Source organism: Triturus cristatus, chromosome 2_2 (assembly GCF_964204655.1).
Source record: "Triturus cristatus chromosome 2_2, aTriCri1.1, whole genome shotgun sequence".
Lineage (NCBI taxonomy): Eukaryota > Metazoa > Chordata > Amphibia > Caudata > Salamandridae > Triturus > Triturus cristatus.
The window spans coordinates 751,061,835-751,079,202 of record NC_140582.1 but is presented as its reverse complement, the minus strand read 5'-3'; the positions used below and the strand labels follow the sequence as shown (position 1 = coordinate 751,079,202).

General features: G+C 53.1%; 1 protein-coding gene across 5 annotated transcripts in view; it reads left to right on the top strand.

The window, feature by feature from the left end:
• PCM1 (pericentriolar material 1) overlaps positions 1–17,368 on the top strand; it is a 1,275,228-nt gene that overhangs the window by 668,228 nt on the left and 589,632 nt on the right. For all 5 annotated transcript variants that reach the window (XM_085641994.1, XM_085641996.1, XM_085641995.1 and 2 more), the window contains exon 23: positions 4,577–4,908. In XM_085641994.1, the coding sequence (XP_085498120.1) occupies positions 4,577–4,908 (332 nt within the window). The remainder of the gene's footprint in view (positions 1–4,576; positions 4,909–17,368) is intronic.

The window sequence follows — 17,368 nt, the reverse complement described above, 5'->3', positions numbered from 1 at the left end:
TACCCCCATACCATTTCTGGTGATGAGGATATTATTCCTCCCTTCTAGAGGGAGAGACATGTTGAAATCATACTTTACTGTTAGCCTCTAACCAAAGCCTCAGCATCACAAAATGGATGCTGCTGCCACGACACAAGTCTGACCTCCTGCTGCTGGGAGTGATCCCAGCCAGGGAGGCCTGGACAATAGGTTTCCTGCTTGGGGAGGTGCTAGCACCTCCCCAGACAGCCTTTAGTGTATTGGGGCAGGGTGGGCTGAAAGGAATGAGACATGCCTGGGGCACACAAGGTGTTCCTTGCATAGTCCAGTTCAAACCGGCGCTGGGGCACTCCAGCCCCAGCTCTGGCGCGAAACTGGACAAAGGGAAGTGGGTGTAACCACCCCCTCCCAGGTCCCACCCATAAGGCGTGACCTAGCAGGTATCCCAGCCCCCCAGATTAGTATAAGAGTGGGAGTTGGGCCCCAGGACTTTAGATTATCCTGAACCTGCAACTTGAACAGAAACTCTGGACCTTCGACATTCGACGAAAGAAGAAGACTGAAGAATCTCCCTTGTGGCCAAGGAGTGGCTACCCTGTGCAAACAGGCACCATCAAGAGACTACCCTTTGCTTTGCTAAAGTTCTACGAGGGACCGACTGCAGAGCCCGACCAGAGCCTTGACTTCCAGACTTCTCCAACCCTGATCCACATCCACAGCCGAGCTGAGATCCGTGGAGGCGACGAGAGACATGGGACCGGCTACCTGGGAAAAGTGGCTAGTATCTTCAAGCGCAGCTTCTGAGGCTCCCTCGAAGTTGTGCACCGGGGATTGAGAAGCCCCAACCCCAAGCACCATCTGCACCGAAGATCAGCCCCCCACACTCCACGAGTCCTGCGTGGGGCCCTTCTGCATTTTCCTGCTTGCCGCGTCTGTCCAGTTGCTTGCCCGCTGGCTAGTGCCCTTTGTGACGACGCATCCTGAAATCTTCACCGCTGGTTTGGCTCCTCCAGACTGGCTCCTGCTTCTTTGAAAAAGAGAAGCACCCCAGACCTTCCTGGTCTGCACCAGAAGCAAGTCCTCCGTTCTTCGTGGGTTCCGCTTGCCAAGGCTTGGTGAGTCCTAGTCCAACTTCGACGCCGCCGACAGCAAGAGCCTTCGTGGGACAGCTCGCCTCCTGGTCCTGGTCGTCCTCGACGTTCCCTGGTCCTCGTGGCTGCAGCGACAAGCTTCACCTTCACCTGCAATCTTCACGACATCGCCTGGTTCCTTCCTGGTTCCACGTGGTCACTGGCTAGTGACCTTGACTCTGTCCCTTCTGCTTGCAGGTCTCCTCTCTTCTTGATCCCAGCCTTGGGATCCACCGGACACTCTTCACTGACTGCCTGTCAGCAACTTTCCTTCAGGCATCCATAGAAGTCCACGACGAAACCCGACGCAAGTTCACACCTATGCACCCGCAGCCTGTGGGCTAGGTAACTTGGGTACTTCGGTGCTCACAAGGGTAGTAACTATCCTAGGGTCTAGTTTCCGAGTCTCGACTCTCTAGCTGCTTCAGAAGTGTCCTTAAACTGTTAATTTCTAACAACTACTATTTCTTATCGACTTTTACGCATTACGCGTGAGTGTTTCCACTCTGCACCTGAATCCCGTGGGCCTCCCACTTCCTAACTGTTGCTAGTGTAGTGTAGCCCCAGCGATTCCCTAGGCCTAGGCCTATCCTATTTCCGTAACAGTGGTCCTTATACCACTTACTTAGTATATGGTTTGCGTGGCCCCTAGGGCCTAACTGTATTACTTACCTGTGTGACTTAATGTATGCTTAAATAAGACTGTGTTGTACTTACCTCTAATCTCATAAAGAGTGCTGAGGGTTTGACTAGAATAAATACACTTTATTTTATATATATATCTGTTGTGGTGTCCTTTCATTTGGTATTCAAGGGATTATATATGGTATCATAGCTGGCTTCACATGCCATTCAGAGTTTAGCCTAAGACTGCTCTTGTCCATGCTACCACTAGGATAGCTGGTCTATAAGGTTGACTTTACAACCAATCACCATAAGGGTATTTGGACTGATATAAGGTGTACACTAGAACTAGTGACATCATACATCAGGCCAACTTCTCACATGCACTGCACGTCAATTGCACTGGGGTGGGGCGGCCACATGGGAGAGGCGGAGATCAGAGGCCTCTGGTCTCCGCGGTGTCTGGGCTCCACATCAACCTTCTGGAGCTTCGGGCGATCCCTCTTGCACTAAAAGCATTACTTACCTCTGTCCTGGGAAGAGTAGTGCAGGTGTTTACACCACTGCCATGTGGTATTGCAACAAACAGGGCGGGGTGGGGTCGTGGACCCTATGTCAAGAGGCTCTCCATCTCTGGACATCGCTGGAACATCAGGGCATATCCCTGGTGGTTCAACTCCTGGCATGTTCTGTGAATGCCAGGGCGGACAAACTCAGCCGCAGGTGCATGATGGATCATGAATTGCATCTTCACTCGGAAGTGGTACAAGGTCTCTTTCAGCAGTGGGGAGAGCCTTGGTTAGATCTATTCGCCACCGAAGAGAAGGAGCAATGACAGCAATTCTGCGCATTGGAATTTCCAAGGCTGCTCTCGCTCGGCGATGCTTTTCGTGGTGAGTGGAGTTACGGTCTTCTATACGCCTTTCTGCCTATACCATTTCTGCCCAGAGAGCTGATGATCAAGCGTGACTGGGCCCTATGCATCCTTGTGGCTCCGGAGTGGCCACGAAGGGTCTGGTATCCCGAGCTGTTACACATGGCCATCTATCCTCCAATTAGACTGCCACTTTGGGAGGATCTTCTGTTGCAGCAGCTGGGGACGGTCCTGTCCAGTCTTCACCTCCTTGCGTGGAGATCGAGCGGCGACAGTTGCCAGCATTCAACCTTTCTCCTGAAGTCTGTGATGTTGTCTTGGTAGCCAGGCGTCCCTCCACAAAGACTGTATACGCCTGCAGATGGAACAAATTTGTGGCATGATGCACAGCAAAGGCTGTGAATCCCCTTTCTGCTCCTCTTTCTGAGGTTCTCTTGTACCTCCTGTCTTTGGCCCAGCAGGGCTCTGCTCTGGGCACTTCAAAGGGCTACCTCTCCGCTATTTCAGCCTTTCTTAGACTTCCTTATCAGCCTTCTCTTTTTATGTCCCCTGTTGTAAATTGCTTTGTCAAGGGCATTACTCATCTTTTTCCTCATGTTCTCTTTGTAATGCCTCAGTGGGAATTGAACTTGATTCTTACTTACCTCATGTGCACTTCCTTTGAGCCGTTTCATAACTGTCCTCTCAGACTTGTTATTTTAAAGACTACCTTTCTGGTTGCCATCACCTCTGCTCGCAGAGTGAGTGAGCTCCAAGCGCTTTCTTCAAAGCCTCCTTTTCTGACTGTTCATCCCAACAAGGTCGTTCTAAGAACCAGACCTTTTTTTCTTCCCAAGGTGGTTACTTCTTTCCACATTGGTCAAACCATCACTTTACCCACCTTTTTTCCGCCTCCGCATCCTTCTAAGGAGGAAAAGAGGCTCCACCATCTGGATCCAAAACGTGTGCTTTCCTTTTATTTGGGTGGATGACCAGCTCTTTGTCGTCTACGTGGGTGCCAAAAAGGGTAAATCCATGCACAAACGGACCATCTCTAGGTGGGTTGTTTTGTGCAACTCTTGCTACTCTTTGACGAAGAAAGAGCCTCCAGTGGGGTTGCACGCCCACTCCACCAGGGCAGTGGCAGCTTCCACTGCTTTGGGACAGGGAGTCCCCCTCAATGACATCTGTCAAGCAGCTACATGAGCATCTCTGCACACGTTCATGAAACACTACTGCCTGGACAGCCAAGTCCGGAAAGACTGCTTCTTTGGCCATTCTGATCTCCAGAACTTTCTGGTGTGAACTTGGTTTGCAGGCCCCCCCTCCGGGGTTGGTATTGCTGGGTTATCTATTCTAAAGGTAAGGAAGGACTCAATACCTATTTGTCTCTTTCAGATGAACAAGTTACTTACCTACTGTAACGATATATCTGTAAGGGACATAAATTAGTTATAGATTCCTTACCGCCCACCCATCCTCCCTGTTCTGCGAGCTGACTTCTAGGGTCAGGGTATACCTTTCAGGACCCTAGTTTTGTGGTCAGTGTCTTGCATGGCTCTGCGTTTCTGGCGTGGTATATCGTATAAAAGAACTGACGTCGGTGCGCGAGGGCGGCGTCTAAGTAGCTACCGCTACGTCATCCCGATGACCACGACGCCAACGACGAATGCCGAGCCTACCAACGCCTCCTTTCGATGTGCAGGGGTACTGCTGACTAAATAATTCTCCGTATCCAGTCTGACGCCTAGGGGTAATTCTACAGGTAAGGAATCTATAACTAATCTATGTCTTTTACAGATATATTTACCGAAGGTAAGTAACTTGTGCGTTAATTGCTAGCAGGTACATTGTATTCAGATTTTTACATGTAGTTGATTCTGTTTAATGCAGTAGTGAGAAATTTGTTACATTTTCATTGTTGTTTCAGCCTCTACTAATGTATCCATTTTATTAATAGTAAAAGAGTACTTGTCTTTCCTCCTCAAAGAATGTCACAACTGCCTGAAGAAGGAATTGAAACAAAGAGACCATCATGGTTTAAAAAGTCAGAAAAGCATTTGTGTAGGACTGAGAAGAATGAGACTGCCTTGATTCAACAAAAGCAATCGGATGGGAACAAGACAAGGACTTATGATGAGGAATCATTGGAAAGCTTTAGCAGTATGCCAGATCCTCTGGACCCAACAACTGTTACTAAAGCTTTCAAATCTAGAAAAGCAACAGCCCAGGCTAGTCTTGCTTCACGAGATAAAACTCCCAAAATGAAGAATAAAAAGAGAAAGATATCTCACCTGAAAAGTAAGGTTGCTACTAATATTGGTAAGTGAAATTATTTATAGGTCATTTTTATTATAATAAGGCATATTTGCAATAATACGTATGTTTACATTCCACTTTATTTTAAATCAAGAGATATATGTAAATGTTAAGCTTGGGCAAATTTCTTTTACTGCAGGGACCGTCCAGTGTTCAGAAGTATTCATTCATTAATTTCAAGTATATTTCAAGTTTTAAAACCTTGATTATGTCTAGAAAGTGCATACGTTAGTAAAAACAATAATTTGAGACTATTCACAAATATAACTTGAGTAATTTACATGTGCAATTTACTCTTACACTTTTGAGTAGCTATACTACTATTGGCTATATATAAAATCTGAATGTAAAGTTACTCAAAAGTGTAGCCTTACATGTCTCGGCACTCGGAAAAAGAGAATGGGGCCTAATTTACGAATATTTATTTAAATTAGTTAAGCTTGTAAATAACTATAATTTAATGTGAAAAATAAATCTAAAAGTAAAACATTTATGCTTTTAATTATGAAATATTTTGATAGTATTTTTTAATTCATGTAAAAAACTTTTTTTATTGAAATATAAGAAAATTACTTTTAATGACGTCTATGCATTTTTTTTTGTATTTGAACTTGGTTCTGTTAAATGTTTAAACAAAATGTATAACATTAGTTTACATAGATATTTAACATAATGTTTCTAAATTATAATTGGGTTTAAGAAACATGTTTAATTTTCCATTTACTTTGCCACAGGGAGATCTCCACACCGACTGTGGAGTCTTCCTTGGTAACCTATAGGTGTGATGGAATTGGGTGCATTATATGGTGTTGTTGAGCGACCTCACCATGTACTACACTTAGCAACCCCTCTAGGACCAGTAGGTTCTGTTTGTCAAACCTTCAGCTCAAACCAGGGTAGCTGTGGCTCGGAGCTGCAAGCCTTTCCAAAGGAACAAGTGTTAACCATCTAAACAGGATCCAACCTCTCTGTGTTCAGAGCTCCCTGGCCCACCCCAAAGGGGTTACATGCCCCGGAAAAAATGATTTGACAATGGTTTTCCCCTCCACCTCTGGTTGCCAGCTAGTCTGCCTAAACAGTGAGGCTACCCCTCTCTCAAATGTTCTCCATTTGCTCTTCAAAGGTGGCTTCAGGTTTGAAGCTAGACTTTTGGACTAAGATAACACCTATCTCCGGTGCAGGCCCCTATTGTCTCCTTCCCTGGGAGTTGTTAGCACACCTCCCTAAGAGGGAGAAAGCTGTCTTGGGTTCAAGCTCCATGTGTAACAGTTAAGGGGCAAGGAGATTAAAGCCAACAAAGTGGCAACTTTATAAAAGCAGCACACTGTAACTTGTGTAATTAATTTCAACTTGAGAATCAAATCTGATAGCGATATCTAGCCGCAGATTCATTACCTTTGAACTTCCAGTCGTCAGGCTGGATCCGGAAGACTTTTCTGAGCAGTCCTCCTACTTGCTAGTAGATGGTGACGGTCAACTTCGCGTGACATCGTCGGCGTCATTGGCGTGACATTCGCGTCGTCAATATAACCGCCACTCCAGGGCACTGACATCAGTTCTTTTCTTTCCGCGCCAGCCAGCAGAGATCCATCGAAGACAGATTACCCCCTGTCATTTTTTAAAGACTTTTTGTCGACTCCTTTTAGTGTGCTAGGGATGTCTAGTAAGAAGACCTCGGGGTTCCAGCCATGCGGTCCTTGGCACCGTGCCATGTAGGTCATGGACCCCCCCACTTAGTGTGTCTCTGGTGCCTGGAGCGCTACCATGACACAAAGTTGTGCTCCGATTGCCAGGCCATGGCGCCTAAGGCTTTGAGGGAGAGGTCCCCATAGCTAATAGTGGCCTGGCACCAAGGAGGTCGCCTTGCTGATCTCCCTCCTGGTCTCGGTCGAGAGGAAGGTCCGAGCACCACTCAGCAGATCGAAGTCAGGTAAGCGCCACCACAAAAAGCACAAGAAGTTGAAGCGTGCTTCGATTTAGCCCGTTGTGCGAGCCGGTCGGGCGTCCACCAACGCTGAGACCTGCGTTGACATAGCCTTACGGCACCATGCTGTTCAAACTTGCCCTATTCTGTAGGGTTAGGAATAGATAAGGATTGGGAGGGGGGGAGCAGGATCACTTAGAAATCCCTCAACCCATGGACTGGTATGACGAACTGGAGGATGCCATTGGTCTGAACACCTCCCCAGATTCTGGCATGCTGTCTCCCCCTAACTTGGCTACGGAGGAGGCAACATCATTTGCTATGGTGGTGCGTAGGGCTGCGGAGGTCTTGGACCTGCAGCTCCCTACGTTGGCAGTCAAGACGAACGTCTTGACAGAGGTCCTGCAGCCTGGTGTCTTCACCTCAGGACCCTTGCTGCCTTTCACTGAGGCCTTAACAGATGTTGTTCTGGTCACCTGGTCCAAGCCCAGCACAGGAGCGCCTGTGAATAGAATGATTGCCCGCCGCCATCACCCTGCATCGGGTGACCCAGCTTTCCTCGCCGCCCACCCCACATGCTTGAAGGTTCAAGCTTCTTCTTCTTATGACTCGTTCCCTTCCGCACCCCTGGATATGGAATCCAAAAGACTGGAATTTTCTCCTTTGCCAGTCTAGCATTGCAGTCTGTGTACAACACTGCATGCCTTTTGAGCCATTATTCCCATTCGATATGGACACAGTTGTGCAGGTGCTGCCCAGAGTCTCATAGGAGGACCGGATTTAGCTCTACCAAGCTATTTCAGACGGGAGAGATGCAGCGAAGTTCAATGTGGCTTGGGCACGATAGACTCTGGGTAGAGCGATTTCAACGACCGTGGCCTTAAGTCATCACGCCTGGCTGAGGATGTCTGGTTTTTCAGGGGGATGTCCAGTATTATCTTAGGGACATGTCCATTGATGGCTGTTCAACCCGAGAATCAGGAGGCCAGAATTCAAGCCAAGCAACAAGCCCCTCCTCCCCCGCAAAATCCCCCTAGTCCGATTCCCCCCCGGATCATTCAAGTGCAGTTGGTGGCAGAATAAGCCATCCTCTCCACCACTGGTGAAACATCACCTCGACAGGTGGGTGTTGCAAATAGTGTGAAGGGGCTACTCCCTCCTCATCAAAACTATCCCTCCAACCATGCCTCAAGTGTACAATCGGCTGACGGAGGATCACCTTGCCTTACTCTGCGAAGAAGTCCAAACTCTCTTTGCCAAGGGAGCTATAGAGAGGGTTCCAGGGTCGTGGTTGTTGTTCCCACTATTATCTGGTCCCAAAGAAGGACGAAGGCCATCGTCCCATCCTCTGCTTCACAGCCCTCAACTGCTTCAAGTTCAAGATGCTCATCCTAGCCCAGGTCCTGTCTGCCCTAGATCCCGCAGACTGGATGGTAGTGCTGGACTTGCAGGATGCCTTCGGCCTCACCAGTGCCCCTCGGGTGTTCACCAAGGTGATGGCGGTGGTCGCAGCCCATATGCAGAGATCAGGGTTTCCAGTCTTCCCCCTATCTTCATGACTGGTTGTTGAAGGCGGGCTCGTCCCAAGCAGTCGTCTCCCACTTCCAGGCTACGCCGAACCACCTGCATCTGAAAGAAACACGTAGTGATAGATTCCTTACCTTAGAATTACCCCCAGGTGTCAGACTGGATACGGAAAGTTTTTCGTCAGCAGTACCCCTGCGCGTCGGAAGGTGGCGTCGTGCGGCTCCGCGTCAGTCGTTGTTGTCGTGGTCGCCGAGATGATGTTGCGTCAGCTACTTAGACGATGCCCTCTAGCGCTGACGTCAGCTCTTTCTTTTTCCGCGCCAGCAAGCACAGATCCGGGAAGAGCAAGTACCCCCAGTCACTTTTTGACTGAGTTATTTTTCAAGGCCTTTTGTCTCACTTTATTCGAGTCGATCGACTCCTGGTGCCGTAGGGATGCCCGGCATTAAGAACTGTGGAGACTTTCACCGCATGATGTCGGTGACAGAACCACACTGCGTGTGTCTCTACTGCCTGGGGCACGACCACAACTCCAAGACATGCCCCTATTGCAAGGGCCATGGTGCCGAAGACTTTGCGGGAGCGGTCCCAGAAGTTGCTGGAAGTCCGGCAGTCAGCTCCGCGCCGCTCAAGGTCCCGGTCCCGTGGGAGGTTGAGGGACCGGTCGCGGAGCAGTCACCATTGTTTCTCTGGATCCAAGTCTTCGCACTCTGGGTCAAGTAAATCAAAGCATTCCAAAAAGTAGTCGAAGAAGCATCGTCGCTCCTCGACTTCCCCTCGCCTGTCACGTGACGCGGCTGAGGGTGCGGGTGGATTCACCCCCGCGGCTCCGGCGGAGCCTGCGACATCGCTGCGGGCCTACCTGCCCTTTCCGGCTCTGTCAGGGACGCCTGCTCAGGTGCAAGAGTTTCTTGCTGCCATTGCTCAACTCTTTGGGCCGCCTGGCCCAGCCTGTGCCCTTACGGACCCCGCGGGCCCGACTGGTGGTCCTGCCCTTCCATCGCTGGTGGCTCCGGCCCAGTCGTAGGCTTCGGTCCCCCTGGATCCGGGCTCGGATCCCGGGTGACACCGGTTGACCTCATAACACCTCCACCGGTGTCGACCCCTTCCCCGACGTCGTCCGGTGCCGACATCGACCACAGTTTCAGCCCAGAACCAGACACGCCTTTTTTACCCCTATGTCCGTCCTCCTTATTTTCAGCCCGTTTCACAGACTTCGGAGAAAGGGGAGAACTGGGAGGGGTCTGAGGACCTTCTCACACAACAGTGTGATTATGATCCAGACTTGGCAGAGGATTTGGGGGAAGCCAGAGGTCTTGACACCTCACCTGACCTTGGCATGCTGTCTCCTCCTACCGTGGCTACGGAGGAGGGAGCCAGTTACGCAGTGGTGTTGCGTAGGGCAGCCAAGGCCCTCCATCTCGAACTCCCTACAGTGGCCGTCAGGACTATCCTCCTGACAGAAGTGCTTCAGTCGGCGGCAACCTCTTCGGAGCCCTTGCTGCCTTTTAATAATGCACTTTCTGGCGTTCTTTTGGGCTCTTGGTCTAGGCCCAACACAGGGGCTCCTGTGGACAGGAACGTGGCCCGATGCAATCGCCCGTCTCCGGGCGACCCCCCTCTTTCTCTCCCAACATCCCACTCCCAAGAGCTTGGTAGTCCAAGCTCTGCTTCCCAGAGCGCGTTCCCTTCCGCACCTCCGGATAGGGAGTGCAAGAAGCTGGAGCAGCTTGGCAAGAAGATGTTTTCATCTGCCAGCTTAGGGCTGCGGTCGGTGAACACCGAATGCTTCTTGGGCTGTTATTCCCACTCTGTGTGGGATACGGTTGCGCAGGTGCTGCCCAACTGTCCGGAGGAGGCACGGACAGTACTCGCCCAAGCTATAGCAGCTGGGAGAGACACAGCTAAGTTCACTATTCGTTGTGGACTTGATAACCGCCAACTCGCTGGGCATGGAGATTTCCACGACGGTGGCGCTTTGGCGCCACGCCTGGCTGAGGACAACTGGCTTCTCGCGGGATGTCCAGAAAACTTTGATGGACATGCCCTTTGATGGCATTCGCCATTTTGGCAATAATGCGGATAGTGTGTTGGAGTGCTTTAAGGACTCGCGGGCTACGGCCAAGTCCATGGGCCTGTCGGCCATTAGCCCTCCTCTTCCTTAAGCTTTTCGCTCCTTTCGTGGCCACGCAAGGGGTGCCCCAACACGTTTGTTCCAGAGGCCTGCGCAGCAACATCCTCAGCGCGGCCACGGACGTTGGAACCGCCGAGGTGTTTCTGGGGGCCAGCAGGTGGGTCAGTCCACCTCCACCCCCGCAGCATCCACTGCAAAGCCTTCCTAGTCTGACCTTTCAGGCCCATCAAATGTCAGTGGGTGGCAGAATTCGCCATTATCTCCCCCACTGGCGCAACATCACATCAGACAAGTGAGTGCTGCAAATGGTCAGAGGGGCTAATCTCTCCCCTTCAAGACTTTCCCCTCCAGCCATGCTACCTCAGTACCACCGCATGTCAGGGGACCATCTTGCGCTTCTTCAGCAGGAAGTCACGGCCCTCTTGGCCAAGGGGGCCATCGAGCGCGTTCCTGGGCCAGAAGTAGGTCGTGGTTGTTATTCCCACTACTTTCTGGTCCCCAAGAAGGACACGGGTCTGCGTCCTATCTTAGACCTTCGGAACGTCAATCGCTTCCTCCGGAAGTAGAGGTTCAGGATGCTCATACTTGCTCAGGTCTTGTCTGCCCTAGACCCGCAAGACTGGATGGTAGCGTTGGACTTTCAGGACGCTTACTTTCATATCCCCGTCCTGCCGGCACACCGGCGGTGCACGGTAGGCCATGAGCACTTTCAGTTCACCTTTCTCCCTTTTGGCCTTACCAGCACCCCTCTGGTGTTCACGAAAGTGATGGCAGGGGTTGTAGCTCATCTGCGCAGATCAGGGGTTCCAGTCTTCCCCTATCTCGACGACTGGTTGTTGAAGGCGGGCTCGCCCCAGGCAGTTGTCACCCACCTCCAGACTGCGGCCGACTTCCTGCATTTGCTGGGGTTCTCCATCAACATGCTGAAGTCTCACCTGATTCCCTCTCAGAAGCTCCTCTTCATCGGAGCGGTTCTGGGCACAGCGCAGTTTTGGGTTTATCCTCCCGAGCAGCGAGTCTGGGATATTCAGGCTATGATTTCGATCTTTAAGCCTCTATCCCGGGTTTCGGTCAGGATGACCCTCCGGCTACTGGGCCTGATGGCCTCCTGCATCCTGTTAGTGGATCATGCCAGATGGCATATGCGGGCTCTGCAGTGGGACCTGAAGTTCCAGTGGGCACAGCATCAGGGCAGCCTGTACCATCACGTCCAGATCTCGGAGGGCACTGCACAACAATTGCAGTGGTGTCTCACGAATCTCGATTGGATCAATGGCAGATCCCTCTCCCTTCCCCAACCAGAGCACACAGTTGTGACGGACGCGTCCCTTCTGGGATGGGGCGGCCACATGGGAGAGGCGAAGATCAGAGGACTCTGGTCTCCGGCGGAGTCCCGGCTCCATAGCAACCTTCTGGAGCTTCGGGCGATCCGACTTACACTGAAGGCATTCCTTCCCTCTGTCAAGGGGAGAGTAGTGCAGATGTTAGCAGAAAACACCACCGCCATGTGGTACTGCAACAAACAGGGCGGAGTGGGGTCGTGGACCCTATGTCAAGAGGCTCTACGCCTCTGGACATGGCTGGAACATCGGAGCATTTCCCTGGTGGTTTAACACCTCGCAGGTTCTTTAAATGCCAGGACGGACAAGCTCAGCCGCAGGTGCATGATGGATCACGAATGGCGTCTGAACTCGGACGTGGCTCAAGGTCTCTTTCAGCAGTGGGGAGAGCCTTGGTTAGATCGATTCGCCACCGAAGAGAACGCGCAATGTCAGCAGATCTGCACGTTGGAATTTCCAAGGCGGCACTCGCTAGGCGACGCTTTTCGTCGCAAGTGGAGTTGTGGTCTACTATACGCTTTTCCGCCTATACCACTTCTACCCAGAGTGCTGAAGAAAATCAAGCGCGACCGGGCCCAAGTCATTCTTGTGGCTCCAGACTGGGCTCGAAGAGTATGGTATCGGAGCTACTCTGCATCGCTATTGATCTCCCGATCCGAATGCCTCTTCGGGACGATCATCTGTCGCAGCAACAGGGAACAGTCCTCCGCCCGAACCGGTCAAGTCTCCACCTCCTTGCGTGGAAATTGAGTGGCGGCAGTTGACGTCTTTTGACCTGCATCCAGAAGTTTGTGTTGTAATCTTGGCATCCAGGCGTTCCTCCACCAAGACGGCATACGCCAGCAGGTGGAATAAGTTTGTGGCATGGTGCACAGCAAAGGCTGTGGTTCCCCTTTCTGCCCCTTCTATTCCTCCTTTCTTATGCCCAGATGGGCTCTGCCCTGGGCACTCTCAAGGGCTATCTCTCAGCCATTTCAGCCTTTTTACGGCTTGCAGATCAGCCTTAAATTCTTAAAAGGCATTACTCCTCTTTTCCCTCTTGTTCCTTTCATAATGCCTTAGTGGGACTTGAACCTGGTTCTGACATATCTGATGTGTGCTCCCTTTGAGCCCCTTCACAACTGTCCTCTTCGTATTCTCACTTTAAAGACAGCTTTCTTGGTGGCCATTACCTCTGGCGGAAGAGTGAGTGAGCTCCAGGCTCTTTCTTCTAAACCTCCTTTTCTCTCTGTCCACCCAGACAAAGCGCTTCTAAGGACTCGTCCATTTTTTCTGCCAAAGGTGGTCACTGCCTTTCAGATCTGGCAGACTATCACTTTGACCACCTTCTTTTCACCTCCGCATTCCTCAAAAGAGGAAGCGAGGCTCCACCGTCTGGACCCAAAACGTGCGCTCTCATTTTACCTGAACCGCACACAACAGTTCCGGGTGGATGACCAGCTCTTTGTTGACTACGTGGGCGCCAAGAAAGGTCGGGCCGTGCACAAGCGGACCATCTCTCGGTGGGTTATGTGCATCAAGGCTGGTTGTTCTTTGGCTAAAAAGGAGCTTCCGGTGGGGCTGGGCGCCCATTCTACCAGGGCGAAGGCAACCACTACTGCTTTGGGACGAGGAGTTCCCTTGCATGACATCCGTCAGGCAGCTACGTGGGCCTTGCTGCACACGTTTACCAAACATTACTACCTGGACAGCCAAGTCCGGAGAGACGGCTTCTTTGGCCGTTCTGTTCTCCATTACTTTCTGGTGTGATCTTGGTTCGCAGACCCACCATCGTGGTTGGTATTGCCTGGGTATCTATTCTAAGGTAAGGAATCTATCACTACATGTTTCTTTCAGATGCACAAGTTAGTTACCTTCGGTAACGACATATCTGTAAGAAACATTAGTAGTGATAGATGCCTAACCACCCCACCCATCCTCCCCGTTCTGCGAACTGATTTCTAGGGTTAAGGACATCCCTTTGGGCCCTAGTTTCAAGGCACCAGTGGTCAGTATCTTGCATGGCTCTGCGTTCCTGGCGCGGAAAGTCGTGTACAGAACTGACGTCAGCGCGCGAGGGCGGCGTCTAAGTAGCTGCAGCGACGTCATCTCGATGACCACGACGCCAACGACGGATGCGGAGCCGCACTACACCACCTTCCGACGCACAGGGCTACTGCTGACGAAAAACCTTCTGGATCCAGTCTGACGCCTTGGGGTAATTCTAAGGTAAGGAATCTATCACTACTAATGTTTCTTACAGATATATCGTTACCGAAGTTGAGTAACTTGTGCATTTGCTGGGGTTCACCGTCAACGTAACAAAGTCACGCTTAATTCCCTCTCAGACACTCCCTTTCATCGGAGCGGTTCTTGACATGTTGCAGTTTCGGGCCTATACTCCCAAACGGCGAGTCCAGGATATTCATGCTAGGATACTGATATTTCCGCCTCTTTCCTGGATTTCGGTGAGAATGACTCCGAGGCTGTAGATCAGAGGACTCTGGTAGATGGACCTCCTGTATTTTCACAAAGCCCCGGAAACCTTTTCGCCCAGCATCACTGCGTGCTGGGGGGGACGGCATCACGTGACTCCGCCCCAGGTGTCGTCGGCGCACGTGACGTCCGCAAGGTCACATAAGTCCCACCCCGGCGCCTGCGTCAATTTTTTCCTTTTCCGCGTGCAACGCGGATCCGGTTCGTGCTTTGGGCCTGTTTAGGCATTTCCCTTCTGCTCTTGCTGCGTGTGTGGGAACAGTGTGCGAATGCCTTCGGGCTTTAAAACTTGTTCGTCGTGTGGCCGCCTTATGTCAGCGACGGATCCTCACCCCATCTGTATGTGGTGTTTGGGGGAGCACGACTTCACTGATTGTGAGGCGTGTCAGCAGATGAAGTCGAAGTCCCTGCGGGAGCACCGGATGAAACTTCTTTCGGCTTGTGTGTCCAGGTCGGCATTGACACCTCGCCCGACCCCTGAGGAGGGTTCTTGGATCCGCGGCTTCCCTCGCCGACTTCGATCTCCTCCCAGGTCGTAAGTGCACCGCTCACCTCTTGGTAAGTGTCGCAGTTTGTCCCAGAGGGTCGGGTTCCGGCCTGTCGGAGGTGTGGGCTCTCCGCGGTTGCTGCGGCCCCGCGGGTCGTCCCCTTATCTGCCGTGTCCCAGCATGGGGGCGACGAGAGCCCAGATAGAGACACATGCGGCGGGTTTGCAGGCCTCGCTGGCTTCTCCTCCTCCTCTTCCTCCCTCTCCTGGGACGTCACCTGATCCCTTGCAGTGTGCGGGGCCCTCCGCGGCTTCGCCGGCGGCTCCGCCGCTGACTGGTTGGGATCCAGGCTCGGAAGATGTGGTGCCATTGGGGTACGGCCCTTCGGGGGTCCCTCCTTTGGACCACGGCGCCTCTGCTTCACCGCAAACTGCCGCGGGAGTCCCTGTGGTGTCGCGGGGGCTCGTGTCACACCCCCGAGCCCCTCCCGGTCCTCGGGACAGGCTGCGGCCTTGTCCGGGGCCAAGGTGTCGCCGCCACGGCGCCGGCGGCTGCTGGCCCTGTCGGCATCGCAGGGGTTGGCGGAGGGCCCTTCTCGCCCAAGCCCCTCTCAGTCTTCTGGGCAGGCGGCGGCCTTGTCCGGGGCTGAGGTGCTGCCGCTACGGCGCCGGCAGCTGCTGGCCCTGGCGGCGCTGCAGGGGTCGGTGGAGGGCCCTTCTCGCACGAGCCCCCCTCTGTCCTCTAGACAGGCGGCGGCCTTGTCCGGGGCCGAGGTGACGCCGCTACGGTGCCGGCAGCTGCTGGCCCTGGCGGCGCCACAGGGGTCGGCGGAGGGCCGTCTCGCCCTGTCGTGAGTCGCGGCTGGTGGGGGTCTCCTAGTCCCTCCCCGAGCCCTTCTCGTCCCTCCCAGCAGGCGGCTGCCTGGTCGGAGGTCGGGTCGGCGCCGTCCCTTCGCCACCCCGGCTCCGGTCTCCTGCGCCGTGTGCTGTGTCGGAGGTCACCCCGGCGCCGGTAGGCGATGGTGTCCTGCCTCAGGTTGCGGACTCTTCGGCACCGGGCCGACTTTGGGTCGTTGACTTGTCTTCGGATGCCTCCTCTTCTCCAGAGGTTCGGCGGTTGCTGGTGTCATCCTCGCCAGAGACGTGCCTCTGGGTCGTGGCTTTTTCCCCGAAGTCGTCTAAAGGTGGCTCCTCACCGTCCCCACGACCGCGGTCTTTGCAGGAGGAGCCGCAAGTCCCCCACTCTTCGGTCCCTCTTCCTTCCTTTCGGCCTTGGCCCTTCCTTCCTCCGGTTGTCTTGGGGGATGGCCGCCTTAACTTGCAACCGTCGCCTAACTAGGAGTTGCTTTCCCCTCCGCGGGACCCTACGGAGGCGGGTGCGGACTTCGCCCGTGCTGTTTCTACGGCTGTGGGGATTTTGCGCATGGGTGATCCTGCTGCCCATTCTCCCACAGATCATCTTCTGGAGGTTCTCCATCAGGGCCCTGGTGGTCGGGAACTGTTGCTGCCCTTCGAGGGTTCACTCCACTCTTCTCTCTTGGGGGCGTCCCGCCACGGGGGACCCGGTGCTCCAGCCCCTTCTGCACCGCCACCATCCGGCACCGCGTGATCCGGTGTGCCTTTCTCTTCACTCTTCGACCAGAGGCCCCCTTTTGCAGTCTGCCTTTCCTGCTTTGCCGCTGGCTGGACTTCTGGGGGCACAAATGTTTGCATCCACCAGTGCGGCTCTGCGGGCCCCTAACACACTGTGTGTTTTGGCTCGGGCCACTTCTTTGTTGTGGGACTCGGCGGAGTCCCTTATGTCTGCCGCTCCTCAGGAGGGTGCCTGTGTGGATTTGCGACATCATGTCTTGGATGGTCTGGAGCTGGCGGCATTTATCCTTCGCTTTGCTCTGGACATCTCGGAGGTGCTGGGTTGTGCCATGGCTTCTTCGGATGCCTTCGTCGCAATGCCTGGCTTCAGGACAGTGTGTTCCTGGAGAATGTTCGAGAACGGCTGGTGGACCTTCCCTTCGATGGTGCTCTTTTGTTCCATGTCCCTGCGGACTCAGCCATCCAGAGGTTCTTGGCGGGGCTTCGTCGTCCTCCTCCTCTTCCTCCACCTCCTTCTCCTCAATGACCTGCGTGTTGCTCTGGTTCTTGGAGCTCTTCTTCCGTTGGGGTGGGTTGCCCCGGTTGTCTGCCTGAGGTTGTGGTTCTGTTGGCTGCTGGCCAGCCCCTTTTTGACTGTGTTTTTCCTTTGGGTTTTTTCCACCATGCTGGGCCTGAGATTGGGGCTTCTGCATTTCCCCCCTGGCTGCTTGAGTGGCCTCCTGCGGGGTTTTTGCAGCAGGTCTTTTTTTTGTTGTCCTCTGCTGCGTAAGTTTCTTCCTAAGAGGTTCCCATGTATTGGGATATGACATGCCCCATGTGGGAAGGGTTGGCTGTTATATAGCCCTGGTATGTGCTGGGGAGTAGTGGTCGCCTGCGGGCTTCTGCTCTTCGTGGCGTTATGGTATGTTGCGGATGCAACCTTCTTCTTCGCCTTTCTGTTTTGAGTGTTCGTTCTGTGGTGTCCCTGGCAGCTGGCGGAGCTT